The sequence below is a fragment of the Mobula birostris genome, chromosome 29 (genome assembly GCF_030028105.1).
Source record: "Mobula birostris isolate sMobBir1 chromosome 29, sMobBir1.hap1, whole genome shotgun sequence".
Lineage (NCBI taxonomy): Eukaryota > Metazoa > Chordata > Chondrichthyes > Myliobatiformes > Myliobatidae > Mobula > Mobula birostris.
The window spans coordinates 33,987,011-34,012,437 of NC_092398.1; the positions used below are offsets into that span (position 1 = coordinate 33,987,011).

Genomic DNA, 25,427 nt, shown 5'->3' on the forward strand with positions numbered 1-25,427 from the left:
CCTCTAGTTGCAGTCTCACTCAACCACAGTGGAAAAAAACCTGCTCCCTCAATACTAAATTAATGCAATCTAACAGTGCACATGGTTCCTTAAGCTTGTTATAGTCAGGGGTGGTATTGGGGTTAGGGTCCCGCTACCTATTAACTGCTCCCGATGTCCTGCATCTCAAACAGCCTCTGCCAACCAAGTCCAGCTCCTGGACTTGACGTGTGGCTTAGCCACTAACCCCGGCAGAACTGTTTCTACTGACAGGCTGCTGGTACCCCTGAAACCAGCCGCTTTGGGCGGATGCGGCTCATCGTCAGCCGCGGTTGGCCGCTCATCTAGGAGAAAGAAAGAAAGCTCTAATCTCAAACCTCCACTGCCTCGCAGCTACATCCGCTCATGGGGAAGGCTTCGGGAGTAACCCCACCCCCCAGGGGAAAAAATCTGGAAACGGAGTTCCTCAGGCATACCTACACTGAGTTCCGGCAGCCCCCGCGACGCCGCCGGTGCTGAACTTCATCAATCTCTGCCGTTCCTTCGGATTCACCGGATGGGTCGAGCTTGTTACACGGGCAACTCCATATTGTACTGGCCTGGCTTGGGCACGTAGGCAGCTGGGATCCAACATACACGGTGGAACCTGACCAAACAACATTGCAAACCTCCCCTGTTACTCACCCGACTCCTCTGCCTCACCTGCGAACTCTACCTCTGGGATAGTGCGTCACGGTGCGCACTCTCAGGACTAGACCCAAGTATGGAAGGTCAGCAGACTCCCTGTGTCGCGGCGAGCGCTGGTAACGACTCGAGCGGGGGAACGGTAGACTCCCAATGAAGAGGTGGATTCAAGAGGTTAGACCACTCACCACTGCAAGACAACACGTTCCCCACAAACGCACAGAATGACTCCGCGAATGGAGTACAACTAGAGTCTCCTTCACAAAATCATAGAATCCGGGAAACGTGCCGGTCACAATTAACTTGACAAGATTAAACTGAGAGTATCGAGGTTTAACGGCTCCAACAAAGCGCGGTAAACCTTGTAGCTCAACACTCGACAGCAAGCCGGAGAGGCTCGCAGGGCTCACGGCATGACGTGGTTGTAACCCTTCCTATCCGAGCAGTCTGAGATTCCTTCCCCTGCCGGCTCAGTTTAAAACTTCCCCAGCGGCAGTGGGAAGCCTCTCAGCAAAGGATGTCGGCCCCACGCTGGGGAAGGAGCAAAGCACCCGCTTTCAGCTGAAGTGCTGCCCGAGATTCGGGGCCCTAAAGCCCACCATCTGCGCCGTCACTGCAGAGATACACGACTTCACCATCCCTCCAGACGGGGAACCGGGACACTAAAGCCCACCTCCTGCACCATCCCTCCAGTCAGAATAGATCCAGGACCATAACGCGCATCTCCTGCACCATCCCTCCAGTCACAGGAGGTCCGGGATCCTAAAGCGTATTTCCAGCACCGTCCGTACAACTAAAGCCACCTCCTGCACCGCCAGTGGAGAATCAGGACCCTAGCCCACCTCCTCCTCTGTGTTCCTCCAGACCGCGTTCCATGACCCAAAAACCCACCTCCTGAACCATCCCTCAACACAGAGATCCAGGACCATGAAGCCCCTCTCCTTAATCATCCCCCCAGCCAGACATTGAGGACCCTACAGCCCACCTCCTGCACCATTCCTCCAGTCAGAATAGATCCATGACCCTAAAGCCCAACAGCTACAAATTCCCTGTAACTAAAACCCATCTCCTGCACCATCCCTCCAGTCACAGGAGGTCCGGGATCCTAAGGCGTATTTTCAGCACCGTCCCTCCAGACAGAGATCCAGGAACCTAAAGCTCTTGCACCATTGATCCGGTAAGAGGAGGTCCAGGACATTAAAGGCCACCTCCTGCACAATCCCTCCAGTCAGAGGAGATCCAGACCCCTAAACCCTACCTTCGGCACCATCCCTAAAGTCAGAAACCCAGGACACTAAAACATACCTCCTGTACCAGCCCTCCAGACAGAGATCCAAGGCTTTAAAGCCTCACTCCTGCACCATCCCTCCAGTTAGAGATCCAGGACACTACAGTCCATCTCCTGCACGGTCACTCCAGACAGACATACAGGGCCCTAAAACCCATCACCAGGGGTAGGTAACCTACGACCTGCGGGCCACATCCGGCCCGCGAAGGTATTTTGACCGGCCCGTGAGCAAATATTGGGATACTATGCGTACCCGGCCTGCAAACAATTTTTCCTTATTCTGAGTGTTTCACGCGACCACACCGATGGACATGACTGGCCCCAGGTTCCGTTTTGTTCCAAACCAAACACTGGTATACACGAATGACGGGAAGACAGGCTACCTTATTAATATGTATTAGATAGTCTCCGTGCACGCGCAGGTTTTCAGATGGGATCGCTCAAATTTGTAAACAGAAACAGCGTCACTGTGTTTTAACAAGAAATCCACGCTAAATATCCAGATATTTATATGTGCTACGATACTTGTTGAATAACTCACGTTTCAAAATAAAATCGAAGAAAAAAATTCCAATGGCAATGAATACAAAACACAGGAAGGTAGACCCTGAGTGCCGTAACTTCCAAGACACCTGGACACTAGATTACTTTTTCATCGAGCAAGCTGGGAAACCAGTTTGCCTCATTTGCCTAGAAAATGTTGCTGCGAAGAAGGTGGCAAATATCAGGCGACTTTACGAGACCCGCCACAGTGGAAATTTTAACAGGTTTACTGGGCAAGCTAGGAAAGATGAAGTTGAGTGAATGAAGGCTTGTTTTGGAAAACAAACGTCATTTTTTGCCAAGAAAAGCAGTGAAAATGAAGGAAATACCCGTGCCAGCTACGAAGTCTCAAAACGTACTGTCTCAAAAAGTGGACACTGCATCAGAAATTTTTCAAATGGAATTGATCGAGGTGCAGTGTGACGACATATTGAGATCGAAATTTAATTCTGATGATGTGTCAGTGCTTGACTTCTATAGAAAGTATATTCACCCAAGTGGGAAGTAACCTAACTTAGTGGACCATGCAAAAAAGATGGCATCATTGTTTGGCAGCACTTATCTGTGTGAGCATTTATTTTCAAGACTGAAGCACACCAAGAACTATTTGAGAACAAGATTGACTGCTGCCCATCTGGATAATGTCTGCTCTTGGCATCAACAAGTCTGACACCCAATATTGAGAAGCTTTCAAGCAACAAACAGCATCAAGTTTCACATCGACTTATCAACTGTTTGCATTAAAATTTTCTTTTTTATTATACTTACTTTACCACCATTCAATGCATCATGTTCATACGTTTTATGTTTAAAGATTCTTTGTGTCCTTTTAACAGATTCAAAAGATGCCTTGATTGAAATAAATTGCAACTAAACTGAGTTTGATTACTAATTGGCATCCTTGGTTAAGCACAAATGATTTTCTAGCATGAGTTATTCATTAATTTGAGGGAAAACATAACTAGATGTATTTAAATGGATAATTCCCACATTTCAAGTTTTTTATGGCATTTATCTGGCCCACCGTCCGCTCATTAATACACAATCCAGCCCACAGAGGTTGCCGACCCCTGACCTATACCATCCCTCCAGTCAAAGATCCAGGCTCTTAAAACCACCTCTTTCACCGTTCCCCTAGCTGATGCCCTCCTCCTGCACCATCCCACCAGTCAGAGATCAATGACCCTAAATCCCACCTTCTTCACCATCCCATCAGCTAAGGACCATCTCCTGCACTGTCAATCCAGCTGAAGAAGTCCTCCCTGTAGTCAGATGATATCTAGGATCCTAAAGCCCATCTCCTGCATTATCCCACCTGTTAAAGCACATCTCCCTCAGCATTCCAGCAGTTAAAGCCCATCTCCTGCACCATCCCTCCAGTCAGAGGAGATCCAGGACCCTAAAACCCACCTTCTGCGCCATCCCTCCAGACAGAAATCGAGGCTCCTAATGCCCCTCTTCTTGCACCATCCCTCCAGCCAGAGGACATCCAATACCATAAATCCTACCTCCTGCACCATCCCTTCAGTCAGAGATCCAGGACCCTAAAACCCAACTCCTGCACCATCCCTCAATAAAGTTGTCAAGAGCCATAAAGCCCACCTTCTACCCTGTCCCAACAGTTAAACCCACCTCATGCACCATTGCTCCATGCCGAGAACCAGGACCTGAAAGCCTACCTCCTGCAACATCCCTCGAGTCGGAGATCTAGGAACCTAATGTCCACCTACTACAGCATCTATCCAGCTACACCCCACCATCTCACCAGCCCCTCCAGACAGAGATCCAGGACGCTAAAACCTAACTCCTTCACCATCCCTGCACTGAATGGGAGATCCAGGAACCTAGAGCCAACCTCCTGCAGCATCCCTTGATAAAGGGGTCAAAAGACCATAAAGTCCAACCCCTACACTGTCCCTCACGTCTGAGATCAAGGACCCTAAAGTTCATCACCTGCAACAACACTACAGACAGTGTTCCTGGACTCGGAAGACCACCCCTGCACAGTCCTACTAGACAGACATTCACTACCCTAAAGCCTATCTCCTGCACCTTCCCCCCAGACCAAGCCCACCTCCTGCACCAGCTCTCTAGTCAGAGGATATCCAAGACCCTAAAGCCCACCTCTGCACCATCCCTCTATCAAGTGGTCAACGACCATAAAGCCTAACTCCTGCACCGTTACTGCAGTCAGAGACCCAGGACCCTAAAACCCACTTCCTGCACCATCACTCCACACAAAAGTGCAGGACCCTAAAACCCACCAACTCCACCATCACTCCAGACAGAGATCCAGGACCTTCTGCACCATCCCTCCATTTTAAAGCCCACCTCCTGCACCATGCCTCCAGTCAGAGGAGATCCAGGAACCTAAATTCCATCTCCTGCACCATCCTCCAGTCAGAGGAGATCCAGGACCCTAATGCCCACCTCCTGCAACAACTCTCCAAGTGGAGATCCGGGGGCCCTAAAGTTTACATCCTGTAGCTCCCGTGAAGGCAGAGGTCCACACTCAAAAGACACTTCCTACACCATCCCCCCGTGAATCTATAAAGGACCATTAACTCCACCTCATACATCGTCCCTCCAGTCAGAGGAGTTCTAGGACTCTGAAGCCCAACTCCTGCATCACCCCTTCAGCTAGAGATCCGGGACACTAAAGTCCATCTCCTGCATGGTCACTCCAGACAGAGATACAGGGCCCTAAAGCCCATCTCCTGTACCATCCCTCCAGTCAAAGATCCAGGACCCTAAAAACCACCTCTTTCGCCTTCCCATCAGCCAAGGACCATCTCCTGCTGAAGAACACCTTCTGCACCATTCCTGTAGTCAGAGGAGACCCAGGACTCTAAACCGACGCTGCATCACCTGCACCAACCCCCCAGCAGAGATCAAGGACCATAAAGCCCATCTCCTGCACTGGGCCTCGACAGAATCAAAGGTCCTAAAGTCCACCCTCATGTGTTTCCCTCCAGTCAGAGCTCCAGAACAACAAAGCCCACCTCCTGCAAGATCACTCCAGCTAATGACTACCTCCTGCAGCATCCCACCAGACAGAGTTCGAGGACCCCAATCCCTCCAACCTGCACCATCCCTCCAGTCAGAGGAATCTAGAACCCTAAAGTGCACCTCCTGCACCATCCTTCCAGACAGAGATCAACAAACCTAATGCTCCTCCTTGCACTGGTAAGAGGACCCTAAAGCCCACCTCCTGCACAATCCCTCCAGTCAAGGGAGATCCAGACCCCTAAACTCTACCTTCTGCACCATCTCTAAACTCAGAAATCCAGGACCCTAAAACATATGCCCTGCACCAGCCCTCCAGTCAAGGGGAGATCCTGGACCCTAAAGCTCAGCTCCTGTTAACATCCTTCCAGACAAAGACTGAAGACCCTAAAGCCCACCTCCTGCACCTTCCCTCCAATCAGAGGAGAGCCAGGATTCTAAAGCCCAACTCCTGCACGATCCGTCAATAAAGTAGTCAAGGACCATAAAGCCCACCTCCTGTACCATTCCTCCAATCAAGGAGAGCCAGGACCCTAAAACCCAACTCCTGCACCATCCCTCAATAAAGTTGTCAAGGACCATAAAGCCCATCTTCTGCCCTGTCCCAACAGCTAAACCCATCTCATGCACCATTGCTCCAAACCGAGAACCAGGACCCGAAAGCCCACCTCCTGCAACATCCCTCGAGACAGAGATCTAGGAACCTAATGTCCACCTCCTACAGCATCCGTCCAGCTACACCCCACCATCTGCACCAGCCTCTCTGGATGAGATCCTGGACACTAAAGCCTCTCTCCTTCACCATCCCTCCACTCAATGGGAGATCCAGCACCCTAAAGACCACCTCTTGCACCATCCCTCCAATCAGAGGAGATCCAGAACCATAAAGCCCAACTCCTGCACCATCCCTCAATAAATTGGTCACGGACCATAACACCCAACTCTTGCACTGTCCCTCAGGTCTGAGATCAGGGACCCTGAAGTCCAACCGTACAGACAGAGATCCAGGACTATAAATCCCACCCCCTGCACAGTCCCACCAGACATCTATTACCCTAAAGTCTATCTGCTGCACCATCCCAAAAGATAACAACCACCTCCTGCACCATCCGTACAGTCAGAGATCCAGGACCCTAAAGCCCACCTACTGCACCATTATCCATTTTGAGATCAAAGTGCTGAAAGCCCACCTCCTGCAGCATCCCTCCAATCAGAGATCCAGGACCATAAATTCTGTCCTCTACACCATCCCTGTACATGCAGGGTGTCTGTGTCTATATACCTCTGTGCTTCCGTGGGTGTGTATGTCTGTCTATCCCAGTGCGAGACACTTTACACATACAATGTGGGTGCATAGATCTCTGTGTGTCTATGCGTTTATGTGAGCGTGTGTGTCACTGTGTTTAAGGGTGGGTGTGTATGTGTATGTGCGTGTGAGAGAGAGTGGTGTGTGTGTCTCCATTCCCGTTGTGACACGTTGTACAGCCAGTGTGTTTGTGTGCGTGTGGGGGGGGGGTGCGTGAGGGAGGGGTGTGTAGCTGTGTCTGTGTGAGAGAGAGAGTGTGTGGTGTGTCTGAGAAAGAATGGTGAGTGTGTGTGAGAGAGAGAGAGAGTGGTGTGTGTGTGTGTGTGTGTGTGTGAGAGAGAGAGAGTGGTGTGTGTGTGTGTGTGTGTGTGTGTGTGTCCCCTCCCATTGTGACACACTGTAGCCAGTGTGTGTGTGTGTGTGTATGAGGGAGGGGTGTGTAGCTGTGTCTGTGTGTGTGAGACGGAGAGAGTGTGTGGTGTGTGTGAGAGAGAGTGGTGTGTGAGAAAGATTGATGTGTGAGAGAAAGAGAGAGAATGGTGTGCGTGAGAGAGAGTGAGAGTAAGTGGTGTGTGTGAGAGAGTGTGTGTATGGGAGAGTGGGGGAGAGAGAGTGGAGTGTGTGTGAGAGAGAGAAAGAGAAAGAGAAAGAAAAGCATTGGTATGTGTGTGTGAGAGAGTGGAGTATGTGTGTGTGTGTGTGAGAGAGAGAGAGAGAGAGAAGCATTGGTATGTGTGTGTGAGCGCCGGGGTGAGGAGGGCAGTGTTTCCCCGCCTCGTCCCACTTCTGGCCCGCTCCTGCGAGAACTCGCTGCCCAAATTAGGTGGCGAGGGGTGTGAGAGGGCGAGGAGGCGGCGCCGGCCGCTTGCGGGTATAAAGCAGCCGGGCTGTGGAGTGGGAGAGAGCGGTTGACCGGGAGAATCCTCTGGTGTCGGTGCCCGTGTCGAGGAAGCGCTCGCAGCAAGGGAGCGCAGACTCTGGAGGCGACCGCGCGGTCCCGGGGCCCCTAATGCACTACTTCAGACTCAGCTTCAAGTGTTTTGTGGATTGTTTCTGAAGCCGGGACCGCGGGAGAGAGAGCGACGCAACTTTGCGCCGACCCAGCCGAAATGGAGAGCCGCGACCCCCGCGGCGGCGCCCAGCACCTGTGGAAGGAGCAGCGGAGAGCGGCGCGGCCCGAGCGCCCGGCGGACAGCGAGACCGCGGGAGGGGACACCCCGGAGGGGATGACCCAGAGGGCGACCTGGAACAACCAGATGGACTTCATCATGTCTTGCGTGGGCTTCGCAGTGGGGCTGGGCAACGTGTGGCGTTTTCCATACCTGTGTTACAAGAACGGCGGAGGTAAGGGGGCGGAACCTCTCTCGGTTGCACCTTAACATCAGCTCGTGATCGTCCGCTTATGCGTGGCCATCACCAGGGACACAGAAATCACCTTGGGCTTCCCTGATCTCAACCGGTACCGCTGCGACATCACCCGGGTTAAAACCCCGAGATCATCCGCTGCACAAGGATACTCACCGCCAGAGGTATTTTGAGAATACTCTGGTTCCCCAAAATAACCCCAGCCACGCATAGCCCCACTTCTGCATAGTTTCATCCCTGCACACACTCCGCCCGAAATAATCCCAACCCCTCAACCCTTCTCCATACACTGACCCCCAAATATCTGCTAATCCCCCAATCTACTCAAACATTCAACCCCAGTATTATCTCCCTCATTCACAGAATCCCCCCCAAACCCATAAAAAATAACCCTTGAACCTCTCCCAGAGTACCCACATTCACCTCCAATCCTTCACCCAGTAACTGGCCCTCTAAATACTTCTAATGCTCCAAATTACCCCAACCCTCCAATTACTCGTCCTCTCGTGCCCCCAAAGAATGGTTGCATGAGCAGCTGGTGCAGATCACAAGCCCTGGGTATGCGACCACTGACATCAGGCAGACAACCTTTGAAGAGCACTGACAATGGCTGGGGTCACCTATCTTGTAAAGTCACTGCCCAGAAGAAGGCGATGGCAAACCACTTCTGTAGAAAAGTTTGCCAAGGACAATCAAAACCACAGAAAGATCGTGATCAGCTACATTGTACAACACAGCACATAATGACTCAACAAATATGCCCTGAAGGTGTAAAAATACTCAGCCCCTCCAGGGGGGGAAAAAACACCCCAACCGTCCAAAATATACCAACCTTGCAGTGCACACTATATAGGACCCTGGTCAGACCCCACTGTGCTCAATTCTGGTCGCCTCACTACAGGAAAGACTTGGAAACCATAGAAAGGGTGCAGAGGAAATTTACAAGGACGTTGCCTGGATTGGGGAGCATGCCTTATGAGAATAGATTAAGTGAACTCGACCTTTTCTCCTTGGAGCGACAGAGGATGAGAGGTACCTGATAGAGGTGTATAAGATGATGAGAGGCATTGATCGTGTGGATAGTCAGAGGCTTTTTCCCAGGGCTGAAATGGCTAGCACAAGAGGGCACAGTTTTAAGGTGCTTGGAAGTAGGTACAGAGGAGATGTCAAGGGTAAGTTTTTTACGCAGAGAGTGGTGAGTGCGTGGAATGGGCTGCCGGTGATGGTGGTGGAGGCGGAAATGATAGGGTCTGGATGGCTACATGGAGCTTAGAAAAATAGAGGGCTATGGGTAAGCCTAGGTAGTTCTAAGGTAGGGACATGTTCAGCACAGCTTTGTGGGCCGAAGGGCCCGTATTGTGCTGTAGGTTTTCTATGTTACGCCCTAAATTACCACTTTGGGAGGACAAATCCGGGTATGACTTGCACATGAGCCATCGGGAACAGAGGGATCTAGGAATACAGGTCCGTAACTCCTTTAAAGGGTGGTCAAGAAAACTTTGGCCTTCATAAATCAAAGTACTGAGTGCAGGAGTTGGGATGTTATGCTGAGGACTCATTTGGAGTGTGGTGGGCAGTTCCGGTCACCTACCTACAGGAAAGCTATCAATAAGATTGAAAGACTACAGAGAAAAGTTACAAGGATGTCACTGGGACTGGAGGGCCTAGGTTATGTGGAAAGGTAGACTGGGTTCAGACTTTATTTCCTGGGGCGTAGGAGAATGAGGAGAGGTTTGATAGAGCTGTACAAAGTCATGAGGGGTATAGACAGGCCGTTTCTGCTGAGGTTGGGTGGGACTACAACTAGAGGTCATGGGTTAGGGGTGAAAAGTGAAATGTTTCGGGGGAACAAGGGGAGGCGGTGGTGGTGGTGTCAACATTTAAGAGAAGTTTGGATAGGTAAATGGATGGGAGGGGTATGGAGAGCCATGGTCCTGGTATAGATCAATAGGATTAACAGTTTGACCCTGTTTTTACGCTGTTAGGCACCACGACTGTGTGAATCTTGACACGTCCAAATCTGTCAAACCCTCAGCACCAGCCCCAGTACAAACTCTCAGGACCTCCAGAGGCTGAATATCTGCCCCCTCCCCTCCCCGCACTGCCCCTTCCAGCACAGCTCGAGTTGCCTCTTACCCCGCCGTTCCAGGCATGCTGTACGTGCGCCTTGGAGTGTCGGTTTCTAGCTAGGGTTGGAGTCAGGCTCTCAGATTACCCATACCCTTCAAGTTCCACATCCCGGCTCTCACTCCCCCACTGGGAAAGCTGCCCCACTCTACCCACACGCGCCCCCCCCCCAAGTATCTGACTGCCTAGGACCCTGTGTACCTGGGGTGGTGCCTGCCTCTGGCGATGACTGTGTGTGGAGTTCACACCTTCCCCCTCTGAGCACCTGACTTTCCCCCAGGTACTCTGATCTCTCCTCCTCACCTACACCCCGTCCTGTCTCTGCGACACCCCCATCTCTGTGACCCCTCAACCCTACAACCCTCCCCATCTCCGTGACCTACTATCCCCCGTCTCCATGAGCTCTCTCTGTCTCTCGAATGCTTTTCATTCCATGTGTTGTGTGATGGGTCACTGTAGAGGGAGTCTCTCCTTCTCTAATCCATGATTTTCCTGTGCTGTGGCTCCCTACCCATCCCTCGATCATGCCAACAAGTCTTGAGTGGGAAATAAAGTGAAGTTATTAGATCATTTTTGTTTGGTAAGACATAGGATATAAAGGATAAGCCCATCTGTCTGGGTCACATGACTCTGTTTTGATCTCTGACTTGTGTATGTGTGTGTGTGTGTGTGTCTGTCTGTCCCTATCTCTCTGACTGTGTGTGTGTGTGTGTGTCGGTCTGTCTGTATCTCTCTGACTCTGTGTGTGTCTGTCTGTTTCTCTCTCTGACTCTGTGAGTGTGTATGTGTGAGTGTGTGTGTGTGTGTGTGTGTCTGTCTCTATCCCTCTGACTGTGTGTGTGTGTGTATGTGTTTCTATCTCTGACACTGTGATTGTGTGTGTGTCTGTCTCCATCTCTCTGACTGTGTGTGTGTGTGTCTGTTTATATCTCTGACACTGTGAGTGTGCATTGCATGTCTGTCTGTCTGTATCTCTCTGACTGTGTGTGTGTGTGTCTGTATCTCTGACTCTGTGTGAGTGTGTGTGTGTGTCTCTATCCCTCTGATTGTGAGTGTGTGTGTGTGTTTCTATCTCTGACTCTGTGTGTGTGTGTCTGTCTGTCTCTATCTCTCTGATTGTGTGTGTGTGTGTGTTTCTATCTCTGACTGTGTGTGTGTGTGTGTGTGTGTGTGTGTCTGTCTGTCTCTATCTCTCTGATTGTGGGTGTGTGTGTTTCTATCCCTGACTCGGTGTGTGGGATGAGTGTTTAAACAGACAATCTCCTTACATAGTAAGTGCTTGCACCAGCCCCTCTCAGTCACTCCTGGTATCTCCGCCCCAGTGCCTGTGAACAGCTGCCATTAACCCTGACTATCTTTGGCTAGTTCCCCACTCTCTGTAACTCTCTCGTTTTCTCAAAGTCTCTGCATTTCTGCATGTGGTGCTTGGACAGATCATGTTCCTCTCCTCTCCTGACGCTCAGCCCAAACTCCTCTCCAATCACTCCCAGTTTCTCCCTTCCCCTTCTTCATTTCAGATTCACCTTGGCTTTCACTCTCTAACCTTCAACCAGTTGCCCCCACTTCCTCCACCCCTCCTTCTGTCCCCAACTCCCCTCCCCCTCCCCCTCTCCCCCCCTCAGCAAATGAATGCCATCTGCACTCAACAAGAACCACTCATGACCTGCTCCATATCCATTGCCTGCATGTCCCCCACACCCATCTGTCTCTCTCTATCTCGTCCTCTCTCGATTTACCCCACGCCGTCTCCTGCCTCTGAACCTTCCTACCGTTCTCCTCCCTGTCGGCCCACCCCTCAGTCTCCACAATCTCCTGTCCTCTCTCACCTTCCTTCCCCCCATCCCGCTGTCTGCAACACCAAGTTAGAGTGCACCCGCGACGTGGGGGCCGAGGGGTGCACCCGCGACCGTGGGCTGGTCTGAGGTGGTCCCTCGGCCGGGCGGGTGGGGGGCCGAGGGGTGCACCCGCGACCGTGGGCTGGTCTGAGGTGGTCCCTCGGCCGGGCGGGTGGGGGGCCGAGGGGTGCACCCGCGACCGTGGGCTGGTCTGAGGTGGTCCCTCGGCCGGGCGGGTGGGGGGCCGAGGGGTGCACCCGCGACCGTGGGCTGGTCTGAGGTGGTCCCTCAGCCGGGCGGGTGGGGGGCCGGGGGGTGCACCCACCACCATGGCTGGTCTGAGGTGGTCCCTCGGCCGGGCGGGTGGGGGGCCGAGGGGTGCACCCGCGACCGTGGGCTGGTCTGAGGTGGTCCCTCGGCCGGGTGGGTGGGGGGCCGAGGGGTGCACCCGCGACCGTGGGCTGGTCTGAGATGGTCCCTCAGCCGGGTGGGTGGGGGGCCGGGGTGGCGGGGAGAATGGTTTTTCACATAGAGATGTGGAACTGAATGCTTGATGGGGACAGGAACTCGGGGATGGAGATGGGAACTGTGCGCGGTGCTCCCGGTGTGGGTCTGACCCAGGAACAGGGACACGGGAACTGTGCACGGTGCTCCCGGTGTGGGTCTGACCCAGGGATAGGGACACGGGAACTGTGCACGGTGCTCCCGGTGTGGGTATGACCCAGGGATAGGGACACAGGAACTGTGCACGGTGCTCCCGGTGTGGGTCTGACCCAGGGATAGGGAGACGGGAACTGTGCACGATGCTCCCGGTGTGGGTCTGACCCAGGGATACGGAGACGGGAACTGTGCTCGGTGCTCCCGGTGTGGGTCTGACCCAGGGATACGGAGACGGGAACTGTGCTCGGTGCTCCCGGTGTGGGTCTGACCCAGGGATACGGAGACGGGAACTGTGCTCGGTGCTCCCGGTGTGGGTCTGACCCAGGGATAGGGAGATGGGAACTGTGCACGGTGCTCCCGGTGTGGGTCTGACCCAGGGATACGGAGACGGGAACTGTGCACGGTGCTCCCGGTGTGGGTCTGACCCAGTGATACAGAGACGGGAACTGTGCACGGTGCTCCCGGTGTGGGTCTGACCCAGGGATAGGGAGACGGGAACTGTGCTCGGTGCTCCCGGTGTGGGTCTGACCCAGGGATAGGGAGACGGGAACTGTGCACGGTGCTCCTGGTGTGGGTCTGACCCAGATATAGGGAGATAGGAACTGTGCACAGTGCTCCCGGTTTGGGTCTGACCCAGTGATACAGAGACAGGAACTGTGCATGGTGCTCCCGGTGTGGGTCTGACCCAGGGATACGGAGACGGGAACTGTGCACGATGCTCCCGGTGTGGGTCTGGCCCAGGAATAGGGAGACGGGAACTGTGCACGGTGCTCCCGCTGTGGGTCTGACCCAGGGATAGGGACACGGTAACTGTTCACAGTGTCCCCGGTGTGGGACTGACCCAGTGATACAGAGACAGGAACTGTGCACGGTGCTCCTGGTGTGGGTCTGACCCGGGGTTACAGAGATGGGAACTGTGCACGGTGCTCCCGGTGTGGGTCTGACCCAGGGATAGGGAGACGGGAACTGTGCACGGTGTTCCCGGTGTGGGTCTGACCCGGGATACGGAGACGGGAACTGTGCACGTTGCTCCCGGTGTGGGTCTGACCCAGGGATACTGAGACAGGAACTGTGCACGGTGTTCCCGGTGTGGGTCTGACCCGGGGATAGGGAGACAGGAACTGTGCATGGTGTTCCCGGTGTGGGTCTGACCCAGGGATAGGGAGACGGGAACTGTGCACGGTGCTCCCAGTGTGTAGGGAGATGGGAATTGTTTTCCGGTCTAGCTCTGCCCACCTATAGAGAGACGTTAAACTCCCCATTTTTATGTAACCTCCCTATCTGTGCTTCCCTCACAGGTGTTTTCCTCATTCCCTACATCCTGGTTGCCATGTTTGGCGGGATTCCCATCTTTTTCCTGGAAATCTCGCTTGGGCAGTTCATGAAGGCCGGTGGGATCAATGTCTGGAACATCGCACCACTTTTCAAAGGTTTGTCAAAGAGCGTGTAACCCCGTCTCCTGGGCCAATTGGGATGCCCCCCCCATCACCCGCTCTCACTCGGACGCCCCCACCCCGTCTCCCGCACTCATTCAACTCCCCCGTCTCTCTACTTCACTCTGACACTGACTTTGCCCTCATTCATTCCAATCCTCTTCCTGTCCCTCTCCAATCCATCTCTCCCTCACAACTTCCATTTGAATCTCTTGCTCTCCCGCCACACTCTCCATTTCTCTCAATATCCCTTTTCCAAATTCCTAAACTCAATCTTCCCATCAGTCTCCCTCTGTCTCATTTTTTTCATCTTCACACCTTCCTCTTTATCTCTCACACACTTTCTCCATCTCTCCCACAGACACACTTTCTCTCTCTCTCCCACAGACAGTTCCACATTCTCTCTCTCAGACACACTTCCACATGCTCTCTCTCACAGACAGACTTTCTCTCCCTCTCACAGATACACTCTCTCTTTCTCTCTCACGGACACTCTGTCATATTCTCTCTCTCTCTTCCCTTTCACAGACAGATTTTCTCTCTCTCTCTCTCTCTCTCTCTCTCACACACACAGTTGGGGATCAAGGGAAATCGATTTGTAAACAAGTACATTGTCTCTCATCAGTTTTGGCTGGTGTAAGCACAGAGAGCGGGAGAGAGGGCTGTGCTCTGGGGTGGGGCGGTGAGGAGGGCCGTGCTGTGGGAGGGGCAGTGAGGGAGGGCTGTGCTATGGGATGGGGCAGTGAGGGAGGACTGTGCTGTGGGAGGGGCGGTGAGGAAGGGCCATGCAGTGGGACGGGGCGGGAAGGGAGGGCCGTGCTGTGGGACGGGGCGGGAAGGGAGGGCCATGCAGTGGGACAGGGTGGTGAGGTGGGACAGTGCAGTGGGACAGGGCGGTGCAGAAGGGCTGTGCTGTGGGACGGGGCGGGGAGGGAGGGCCGTGCAGTGGGACGGGGCGGTGAGGTGGGACCGTGCTGTGGGGTGGGACGGTGCGGGAGGGCCGTGCTGTGGGGTGGGGCGGTGAGGGAGGGCCGTGCTGTGGGGTGGGACGGTGAGGGAGGGCCGTGCTGTGGGGTGGGGCGGGGAGGGAGGGCCGTGCTGTGGGAGGGGCAGTGAGGGAGGGCCGTGCTATGGGGTGGGGCGGTGAGGGAGGGCCGTGCAGTGGGACGGGGCGGTGCGGGCGGGCCGTGCTGTGGGACGGGGCGGTGAGGTGGGACCGTGCTGTGGGACGGGGCGGTGAGGGAGGGCCATGCTGTGGGGTGGGGCGGTGAGGTGGGACCGTGCTGTGGGAGTGACAGTGAGGTAGGGCCGTGCTGTGGGACGGCGTGGTGAGGTGGGTCCGTGCAGTGGGGTGGGGCGGCGAGGGAGGGCCGTGCAGTGGGGTGGGGCGGCGAGGGAGGGCCGTGCTGTGGGACGGGGCGGTGAGGTGGGTCCGTGCTGTGGGGCGGTGAGGTGGGACCGTGCTGTGGGACGGGGCGGTGAGGGAGGACCGTGCTGTGGGGTGGGGCAGTGAGGTGGGACCGTGCTGTGGGACGGGGCGGTGAGGGAGGGCCATTCTGTGGGAGTGACAGTGAGGGAGGGCCGTGCTGTGGGACGGGGTGGTGAGGTGGGTCCATGCTGTGGGACGGGGCGGGGAGGGAGGGCCGTGCAGTGGGGTGGGGTGGTGAGGTGGGTCCGTGCTGTGGGGTGGGGCAGTGAGGGAGGGCCGTGCTGTGGGGTGGGGCGGTGAGGGAGGGCCGTGCTGTGGGACGGGCGGTGAGGTGGGACCGTGCTGTGGGAGGGGCGGTGAGGTGGGACCGTGTTGTGAGAGTGACGGTGAGGTGGGGCCGTGCTGTGGGACGAGGTGGTGAGGTGGGTCCGTGCTGTGGGACGGGGTGGGGAGGGAGGGCCGTGCTGTGGACGGGGCGGTGAGGTGGGGCTGTGCTGTGGGAGGGGCGGTGAGGTGGGTCCGTGCTGTGGGACGGGGTGGGGAGGGAGGGCCGTGCAGTGGGGTGGGCGGTGAGGTGGGTCTGTGCTGTGGGACGAGGTGGTGAGGTGGGTCCGTGCTGTGGGACGAGGTGGTGAGGTGGGTCCGTGCTGTGGGACGGGGCGGAGAGGGAGGGCCGTGCTGTGGGAGGGGCGGTGAGGGAGGGCTGTGCTGTGGGACGGGGCGGTGAGGGAGGGCCATGCTGTGGGACGGGGTGGTGAGGTGGGTCCGTGCTGTGGGACTGACGGTGAGGTGGGTCCGTGCTGTGGGGTGGGGCAGTGAGGGAGGGCCGTGCTGTGGGACAGGGCGGTGAGGTGGGTCCGTGCTGTGGGACGGGACGGTGAGGGAGGGCCGTGCTGTGGGACAGGGCGGTGAGGTGGGTCCGTGCTGTGGGTGGGGCGGTGAGGGAGGGCCGTGCTGTGGGAGGGGCGGTGAGGTGGGACCGTGCTGTGGGAGGACGGGGAGGGAGGGCCGTGCTGTGAGGTGGGGCAGTGAGGGAGGGCCGTGCTGTGGGACAGGGCGGTGAGGTGGGTCCGTGCTGTGGGTGGGGCGGTGAGGTGGGTCCGTGCTGTGGGAGGGGCGGTGAGGTGGGACCGTGCTGTGGGAGGACGGGGAGGGAGGGCCGTGCTGTGAGGTGGGGTGGTGAGGTGGGGCCGTGCTGTGGGAGGGGCGGTGAGGTGGGTCCGTGCTGTGGGACGGGGTGGTGAGGGAGGACTGTGTTGTGGGACGGGGCAGTGAGGTGGGTCCGTGCTGTGGGAGGACGGGGAGGGAGGGCCGTGCTGTGGGACGGGGTGGGGAGGGAGGGCCGTGCTGTGGGACGGGGTGGGGAGGGAGGGCCGTGCTGTGGGACTGACGGTGAGGTGGGTCCGTGCAGTGGAGTGGGGCGGTGAGGTGGGGCCGTGCTGTGGGACAGGGCGGTGAGGGAGGGCCGTGCTGTGGACGGGGCGGTGAGGTGGGACCGTGCAGTGGGGTGGGGTGTGCTGTGGTAGGGGTGGTGAGGGAGGGCTGTGCTGTGGGACGGGGTGGTGAGGGAGGGCTGTGCTGTGGGACTGACAGTGAGGTGGGACCGTGCTGTGGGACGGGGCGGTGAGGTGGGACTGTGCAGTGGGACGGGGCAGTGAGGTGGGACCGTGCTGTGGGACGGGGTGGTGAGGTGGGACCGTGCAGTGGGACGGGGCGGTGAGGTGGGACCGTGCTGTGGGGTGGGGTGTGCTGTGGTAGGGGTGGTGAGGGAGGGCCATGCTGTGGGACGGGGCGGTGAGGTGGGACTGTGCAGTGGGACGGGGCAGTGAGGTGGGACCGTGCTGTGGGACGGGGTGGTGAGGTGGGACCGTGCAGTGGGACGGGGCGGTGAGGTGGGACCGTGCTGTGGGGTGGGGTGTGCTGTGGTAGGGGTGGTGAGGGAGGGCCGTGCTGTGGGACGGGGCGGTGAGGTGGGACTGTGCAGTGGGACGGGGCAGTGAGGTGGGACCGTGCTGTGGGACGGGGTGGTGAGGTGGGACCGTGCAGTGGGACGGGGCGGTGAGGTGGGACCGTGCTGTGGGGTGGGGTGTGCTGTGGTAGGGGTGGTGAGGGAGGGCCATGCTGTGGGACGGGGCGGTGAGGTGGGACTGTGCAGTGGGACGGGGCAGTGAGGTGGGACCGTGCTGTGGGACGGGGTGGTGAGGTGGGACCGTGCAGTGGGACGGGGCGGTGAGGTGGGACCGTGCTGTGGGGTGGGGTGTGCTGTGGTAGGGGTGGTGAGGGAGGGCCGTGCTGTGGGACGGGGCGGTGAGGTGGGACTGTGCAGTGGGACGGGGCAGTGAGGTGGGACCGTGCTGTGGGACGGGGTGGTGAGGTGGGACCGTGCAGTGGGACGGGGCGGTGAGGTGGGACCGTGCTGTGGGGTGGGGTGTGCTGTGGTAGGGGTGGTGAGGGAGAGCCGTGCTGTGGGACGGGGCGGTGAGGTGGGACTGTGCAGTGGGACGGGGCAGTGAGGTGGGACCGTGCTGTGGGATGGGGTGGTGAGGTGGGACTGTGCTGTGGGAGTGACGGTGAGGTGGGAACACCGTGCTCTCAGTGTGGGGGTGATGAGGAGGTCGGTGTGAGTGATGCATTAACTGCAAATCTGGCCCTTGCGAACAGGACTGGGCTTTGCCTCGATGGTGATCGTCTTCTTCTGTAACACGTACTATATCATGATCCTGAGCTGGGGCTCGTTCTACCTGGTGAACTCGTTCTCCACCCCGCTGCCCTGGGCCTCCTGTAACAACACGTGGAACACCGACGCGTGCTCCGAAGGCTGTGGCGTCTCTGGCGACACCAACGTCAGCGCCTGCACTCCCCAGGGGCAGGCACAGTCCTCTATCGTCGAGTTCTGGGAGTAAGTCGCGTCACAGCGAGGGTGGGGTTGGGGATGGCGATTAGATCCCGGTCTGAGGCTTTAAAGGCCTTCTCTTCCAGATTGTACGTTCACGATGGGCTGACTGGTCTCGGTGCAACAGTCAGAGTAGTCTGAATGCTCTCCCAGTCCCTGTGGGCTAACATAGATGGACTGAATGGTCTCCTTGTCCTCATGGAAAAAAAACCTCAGTAGACTTAATGGTCTCCCTGACCCCTTGGAACAGCCTCGATGGGCTGAGTGGTCTGCAGCTGCAGCCTCCATGATGACCAGCCGAGCCTCTTGCTGCGAGGCCACGTGCTCAGACTCTGCACCGTGCCGGTGTGATGCCTACCCCAGTTAACCAGCCACGGCCTCTCTTACAGGAGGAGAGTGCTGCGGCTGTCGAGCGGACTGGCAGAGATGGGCGAGATGAGCTGGCAGGTGACACTCTGCCTCGTCGCCACGTGGCTCCTTGTCTACTTCTGCATCTGGAAGGGCGTGAAGTGCACAGGGAAGGTAATGAGGACCGAGGCGGCGTGGGGGGAGTGACCGGGGCGAAGCGGAATCATTGGGGTGGACGGACATGGCCCTCACTGACAAGTCACTCCAATCCCCAACCCCATCACCAAATCTCCTCAAACTCCTCATGAAATATAGCCTCTGCCATGCCTTCTGTGAAACTGCAGCGATATGTTGGGCCCAGGATGGACCCTCAGAGATGTTGACACCCAGGGTCAGTGCCCACCCATTTGCTGCCTACCTCCCCTCTCATCTGACCATCCAAAGTGCAACACCTCACACTTGTACAAATTAAACTTCACCTGCCATACCTCCACTCAGACCCACCACCTTCTTCACAGTCCACAAGCTCACCAAACTTTGTATTACTAATCAGCCCAACAACAGAGGTCCCAGCACAGATCCCTGTGGACCGTGACTGGCTCACTATCTCCGGTCATGAATCGCCACCCTCCGATGTCTATGGGCAAGCCAGTCTTGCATCCAACCGACCAAGTCACCCTGGGTCCCCTGCATCTTAATCTTCTGGATGAACTAACCACGAGGGACCTTGTTGAATGTCCATTTTGGCATCTTACAATGTCCAGCACTGATCAATGGTCACCTCCTCAAAACACATACAGAACTGTGCAAAAGTCTCAGGTAAATATATGTAGGGTACGTAGGACTTTTGCACAGTACTGTATTTGTCAGCGTGGAGTGGAGAAGGAGTTTGTAAATCTGGAGGGGAGCAAAGCATGTTGGGGAGGTGAGGGTGGATTGTCGTGGGAGGGGTGTGAGACAGGCGGCAGAGAAGGTGTGCCAGGGTGAGGGACACACCCGGCCCCGAGACACCAGGCAAGGTTATTTGATTCCAAACAATTGGTTTACTGATCAGAATGCTTCCTGATCCACCTCCTCTCCTCTCCCCTTTTCCCAGCCGTGATTCCCTGACTGTTTTTGCGGTGACAGAGCTCCAGGGCCCAGGTTCTCAGTGAACCCGCTCTCGGTTTTGTTCTCGCGGCGGGCCGCTGCCAACGCGGCCACTCTCAGAGGGATGGAGGCCGGTTGCCATGGACACCGCTGTAGGCCCAGCCGGTATCCAGGGAGCCTGAAGACTCGTTGGGTCCCCGGGTCACTCGGACAAAGGCAGCGTCAGTCCCAGCCATCTCCTGGGCAATGTCACAGAGTCGCCACGAGCTCCCAGAGGGAGGCTGTCCCATCGTCTGAATCTAGTTCAACTCCTCCTCACTCCTTTGCCACCTCCCCCCCTCATCTCCCCCCGCACCACCTCTCCCCTTTCAGTGAGGCGTCTGTCCTCAGTGCCTGGGTGACAGGGAGCTGTCTGTGTGTAGGGATGGGGCCCCGGGTGTGCAGCTCGCTCGAGGGTGGGTGGGGGTCGCAGGCCGTCCGCTCACTGCTTTCCCTCTGCCCACAGATTGTCTACTTCACGGCCACGTTCCCCTACATTATCCTGACCATCCTGCTGATCCGCGGGGCCACGCTCCCTGGAGCCGTTCAAGGCATCATCTACTACCTGCAGCCTGACTGGAGCAAGCTGGGAGAGCCTCAGGTGAGCGGCGGAGGGATGGAGGGGTGAGGGGGCAAGAGGGACGATATAGGGGTCAGGGGAGAGGAAGGAGGCATCTATCCAGTGGGAGCGCACAGACACCCAAGGCTACAACCACCACCCAGATGCAATCACAAGCCACTTCTGCCAGCACCTTCACCAGCTCTCGTTCACTCAAGGGGCCATGGGGAGAATTAGGATTAATACCTCATCCCAGTGTATTTCACTGGAACGTTGGGATGGGGAGAGGTGTCGATCCGGCGCATTTCTTTGGAACGTGGGATGGGGTGAGGTGTGGTTTCAGTGTATCCCATAGAAGCACATAAAGCCTGCAGCACAACACAGGCCCTTCGGCCCACAACGCTGTGCCGAACATGTACTTACTTCAGAAATTACCTGCGGTTACCCAGAGCCCTCTGTTTTTCTAAGCTCCATGTACCCATCCACGAGTCTCCTAAAAGTCTCTATCATTTCCGCCTCCACCACAGTCGCCGGCAGCCCATTCCACGCACTCACCACTCTCTGTGTAAAAAACTTACCCCTGACATCTCCTCTGCACCTAGTTCCAAGCACCTTAAAACTGTGCCCTCTCGTGTTAGCCATTTCAGCCCTGGGAAAAAGCCTCTGACTATCCACATGATCAATGCCTCACATCATCTTATACACCCCTCTCATCCTCCATCGCTCCAAGGAGAAAAGGCCGAGTTCACTCAACCTATTCTCATAAGGCATGCTCCCCAATCCAGGCAACGTCCTTGTAAATCTCCTTTGCATCCTTTCTATGGCTTCCACATCCTTCCTGTAGTGAGGCAACCAGAACTGAGCACAGTACTCCAAGTGGGGTCTGGCCAGGGTCCTACATAGCTGCAACATTACCTCTTGGCTCTTAAGCTCAATCCCACAATTGATGGAGGCCAATGCCTTAACCACAGAGTCAACCTGCGCAGCTGCTTCGAGTGTCCAAAGGACTTGGACCTCAAGATCCCTCTGATCCTCCACACTGCCAAGAGTTTTGCCATTAATACTATATTCTACTATCATATTTGACCTACCAAAATGAACCACCTCACACTTCTCAGCCCTGTTTTGTATCCTATTGATGTCCCGCTGTAACTTCTGACAGCCCTCCACATTATCCACAACACCCCCAACCTTTGTGTCATCAGCAAATTTACTAACCCATCCCTCCACTTCCTCATCCAGGTCACTTATAAAAGTCACGAAGAGTAAAGGGTCCCAGAACAGATCCCCGAGCCACACCACTGGTCACCGACCTCCATGCAGAATATGACCCGTCTACAACCACTCTTTGCCTTCTGTGGGCAAACCAGTTCTGGATCCACAAAGCAATGTCCACTTGGATCCCATGCCTCCTTACTTTCTCAATAAGCCTTGCATGGGGTACCTTATCAAATGCCTTGCTGAAATCCATATACACTACATCTACTACTCTTCCTTCATCAATGTGTTTAGTCACATCCTCAAAAAATTCAACCAGGCTTGTAAGGCATGAGGCATGAGGTGTGGATCCTGAGGGGAGGGCCGTGAGCCATTTAACCAGGTTTGTCCCCACACCCCCTCTCTGACTGCTCCTCCCTCCACAGGTATGGATTGATGCTGGTACACAGATTTTCTTCTCATACGCCATCGGGCTTGGGGCCCTCACCGCTCTGGGCAGCTACAACCAGTTCCACAATGACTGCTACAAGTAAGGACGGGGGTCACAGGGCAGGTCGGGGTCAGGGGTCAGGAGGTGGCCAGCAGACTCTCGGTGGCAGAGCTGGGGTTAGTAGTCGGGGCACCTGTTGGCCAGGTTAAAGGTTACAGGTCGGGGGGTGGAGTTGGTGGTCGGGCACAAGCTGGGGCTGGGGGTCCGAGGGAGGATTTAAGGTCAAAGGTAGTCACTTAATAGTTGGCCTGGACAGGATGAAGGGCCTACCTCCAAGTTCAACCCTTCAATCCACTTTCTAAGCTGAGGAGGATGTTCCTGCGCTGCGGGAGTCTACGACCAGAGGGCACTGCCTCAGGCAAGAGCGATGTCCATGTGGAATGGAGATGATGAGGAAATTCTTTGGCATCTGCGGGATTCATGTCTACAGGTAGCTGTGGAGGCCATTAATAGAACATAGAAAACCTACAGCACAATACAGGCCCTTCGTCCCACAAACATGTCCCTACCTTAGAAATTACTAGGCTTACCCATAGCCCTCTATTTTACTAAGCTCCTTGTACCTATCCAAAAGTCTGTTAAAAGACATTTAAGGCAGAGGTTGATTGGATTGGCTCCTGGGGCGTGAAAGGTTACGGGGAGAAGGCACAACGATGGAGGTGAGACGGAAGTGGATTGCCATGGTGGAATGCGCTGCCTGGTATGGTGACAGCAGCAAATACAACAGAGGCTTTTAAGAGACATTGGGACAGGCACATGGAGGTAAGGAAGGCAGAGGGATACAGACATTGTGTTGGTAGGAGAGATTAGTGTTTGGGGTCTTTTGTTCAAATTTACTTTTGAACTCGCCCAGCTCAACAATGTGGGCTGAAGGGCCTGTGCTGTACTACGTTTAGACTCGATGGGCCAAGTGGCCTAATTCTGCTCCCATATCCTCTGGCCTTAACGAGTAACAGCCATGCAAGATGACAAACTCAACCGTGTCTCTGTAGTCTCTCTCTCTCTCTCTCCTGACCCACATCTGATCAGAATACTCAGTGTGCTGGTGATTTGTTTGCTATGGTCACGTGTCCGGGGACACAGTGGCAGGCTCTGTTTGTGAGCCATCCACACGGAACATTCCAGACACCAGAACTTTGTGGCAGCAGAAGGGAAAACCATATCAGAGTCCAGCATATAGTGTTACGCTCGCAGAGAATGTGTCGTGCTGGAGGCTCAGCCAGCGATCAGTTCATCTTTATCCAACAATATAACTCATTGAAAGCAGGGTGGATAGAGCTGTTCTTTTTAAAAAAAAGCTTTTACTGCATCGACCTTCACAAGTCAAAATACTGAGTACAGCAGATGGGATGTTACGTTGAAGTTGTATAAGATGTTGGTGAGGCCTAATTTGGAGTTTTGTGTGCAGCCTTCATCACCTGCCTACAGGAAAGATGTAAATAATGTTGAAAGAGTGCAGAGAGAATTTACAAGGATATTGTCGAGTCTGGAGGGAAAGATTGAATAGATTGGGGCTTTATTCCTTGGAATGTAGAGGGCTGAGAGATTTGACAGAGGTATACGGAATAATGAGAGGTAGAGATTGGGGGTAAATGCAGGCAGGCGTCTTCCACCGAGGCTGGGTGGGACGACAGCTAGAGGTCATGGGTTAAGGGTGAAAGGCGAATTGTTTGAGGAGAACTTGACCGGGAACTTCTTCTCTCAGAGGGTGATGAGGAGGTGGAATCAGCTGCCTGTGCAGGTGGTGCATGTGAGCGCAGTTTCTACGTTTAAGGGAAGTTTGGATAGGTACATGGATGGGAGGGTTATGATCCCGGTGCAGGTCGATGGGAGTGGGCAGCTTAAACGGTTTGGCAAGGACTAGATGGGCCGGAGAGCCTGTTTCTGTGCTGTACTTTATGGCCGTTCAGGTTCCCTAGGTTGTTATAACTGGCTCCCACTACCTCTTAAAATGGTATGCGTCTCAAATAGCTTCTGACAACCAAGTCCAGCCCCTGGCCTTCGTGTGTGGCTTAGCTACTGACCTAGCAGAAACATCTCTACTGACAGGAGGAAGGGCAAAGGTGGGTCATAAAGCCAGTCGTTTCAAGTAGATGGGGCTCATCGTTCGTGTTTGGCAGCTCACCATTGCCCAAGGGTGACCCACAGGGTAGCGGAGGGAAAGGGCGCCTTACACCTCTTCTGGCGGAGACATACCTCCACCCCGGCAACCGAGTGCAGTTCTCTTTAACTTACTTTGCACAGTGGGACCACAACCAGAGGTTAAGGGTGAAAGGTGAAATGTTTAAGGGGAACCATGATTGCCCACATCATACAACACGGCATATAATGTTGATGTCATACAAGGCTCATAATGATGATGTCATACGGACACAGCACGCGATGACGATGATGTAGGATTTCCCCAATTGCAAATTGTTGTTCAGCCTCAAGAGAAGATTTCTCCTTGTGGACCTTGTTCCACTTCAACCCCTGAACATGTTAAATCACCATCTCACAGTAGGCTGCCAGAGAACTGCGTGATTGCAGACATCTCTCCCTCTTACAATTCACCAGACGTCGTCAGCACTTCCGAGAGAACAAGCTGTGGCTTGGCCTAATTTGTTTAGAATTAAACAACTTGAACAAAAGAGCTGTCAGGGACGAGGATAACAGCTCTGTCAGTTTGGCCTCTCTGGCTGAATTTCAACTCGTTGACCTGCAGACGTTTCAACTTCTTTCATTCTCCAGTTCCGAAGCTCTCACGGCCATTGCTCAAACAGTGTGTCAGAGACCGGGGAGAGATGTCAGCGAGCAGAGGACATGCTTTTTGAGGCCTGTGGGGAGGTGACGTGAGGGTCAAGATTTTGTTTACGTAGGGCGGTCTGGAATGCATGACCGGGGTGGAAGTAGGTGTAAAAAAGTGAAGTTTAAGGGTCTTTCGGATTGAAAATGATCAGGAATGTAGGGATGTGAACATACAGGTCAACTGAGGCAGCTTAACAAGACGAGCTCGTGGGATTATGGGAAAGATACCAGCATGGCAGAGCAGTGGCTGAGTGGCAGGAGGCAAAGTGTGGGAATGAAGGGAGCCTTTTCTGGTTGTCTGCCGGTGACTAGTGGTGTTCCCCAGGGGCCTGTGCTGAGACTGATCCGG

The 25,427-nt window shown here is 55.2% G+C and overlaps 1 protein-coding gene across 1 annotated transcript in view; it reads left to right on the top strand.

Moving 5' to 3' along the window:
- Positions 1-7,089: 7,089 nt before the first annotated feature.
- Positions 7,090-25,427, top strand: part of LOC140190261 (creatine transporter-like) — a 33,352-nt gene continuing 15,014 nt past the window's right edge. The window contains exons 1-6 of the mRNA XM_072246838.1: positions 7,090-8,150; positions 14,092-14,223; positions 18,317-18,554; positions 18,938-19,070; positions 20,491-20,625; positions 22,227-22,330. Coding sequence (XP_072102939.1) covers positions 7,916-8,150; positions 14,092-14,223; positions 18,317-18,554; positions 18,938-19,070; positions 20,491-20,625; positions 22,227-22,330 — 977 coding nt within the window. The 5' untranslated portion in view covers positions 7,090-7,915. The remainder of the gene's footprint in view (positions 8,151-14,091; positions 14,224-18,316; positions 18,555-18,937; positions 19,071-20,490; positions 20,626-22,226; positions 22,331-25,427) is intronic.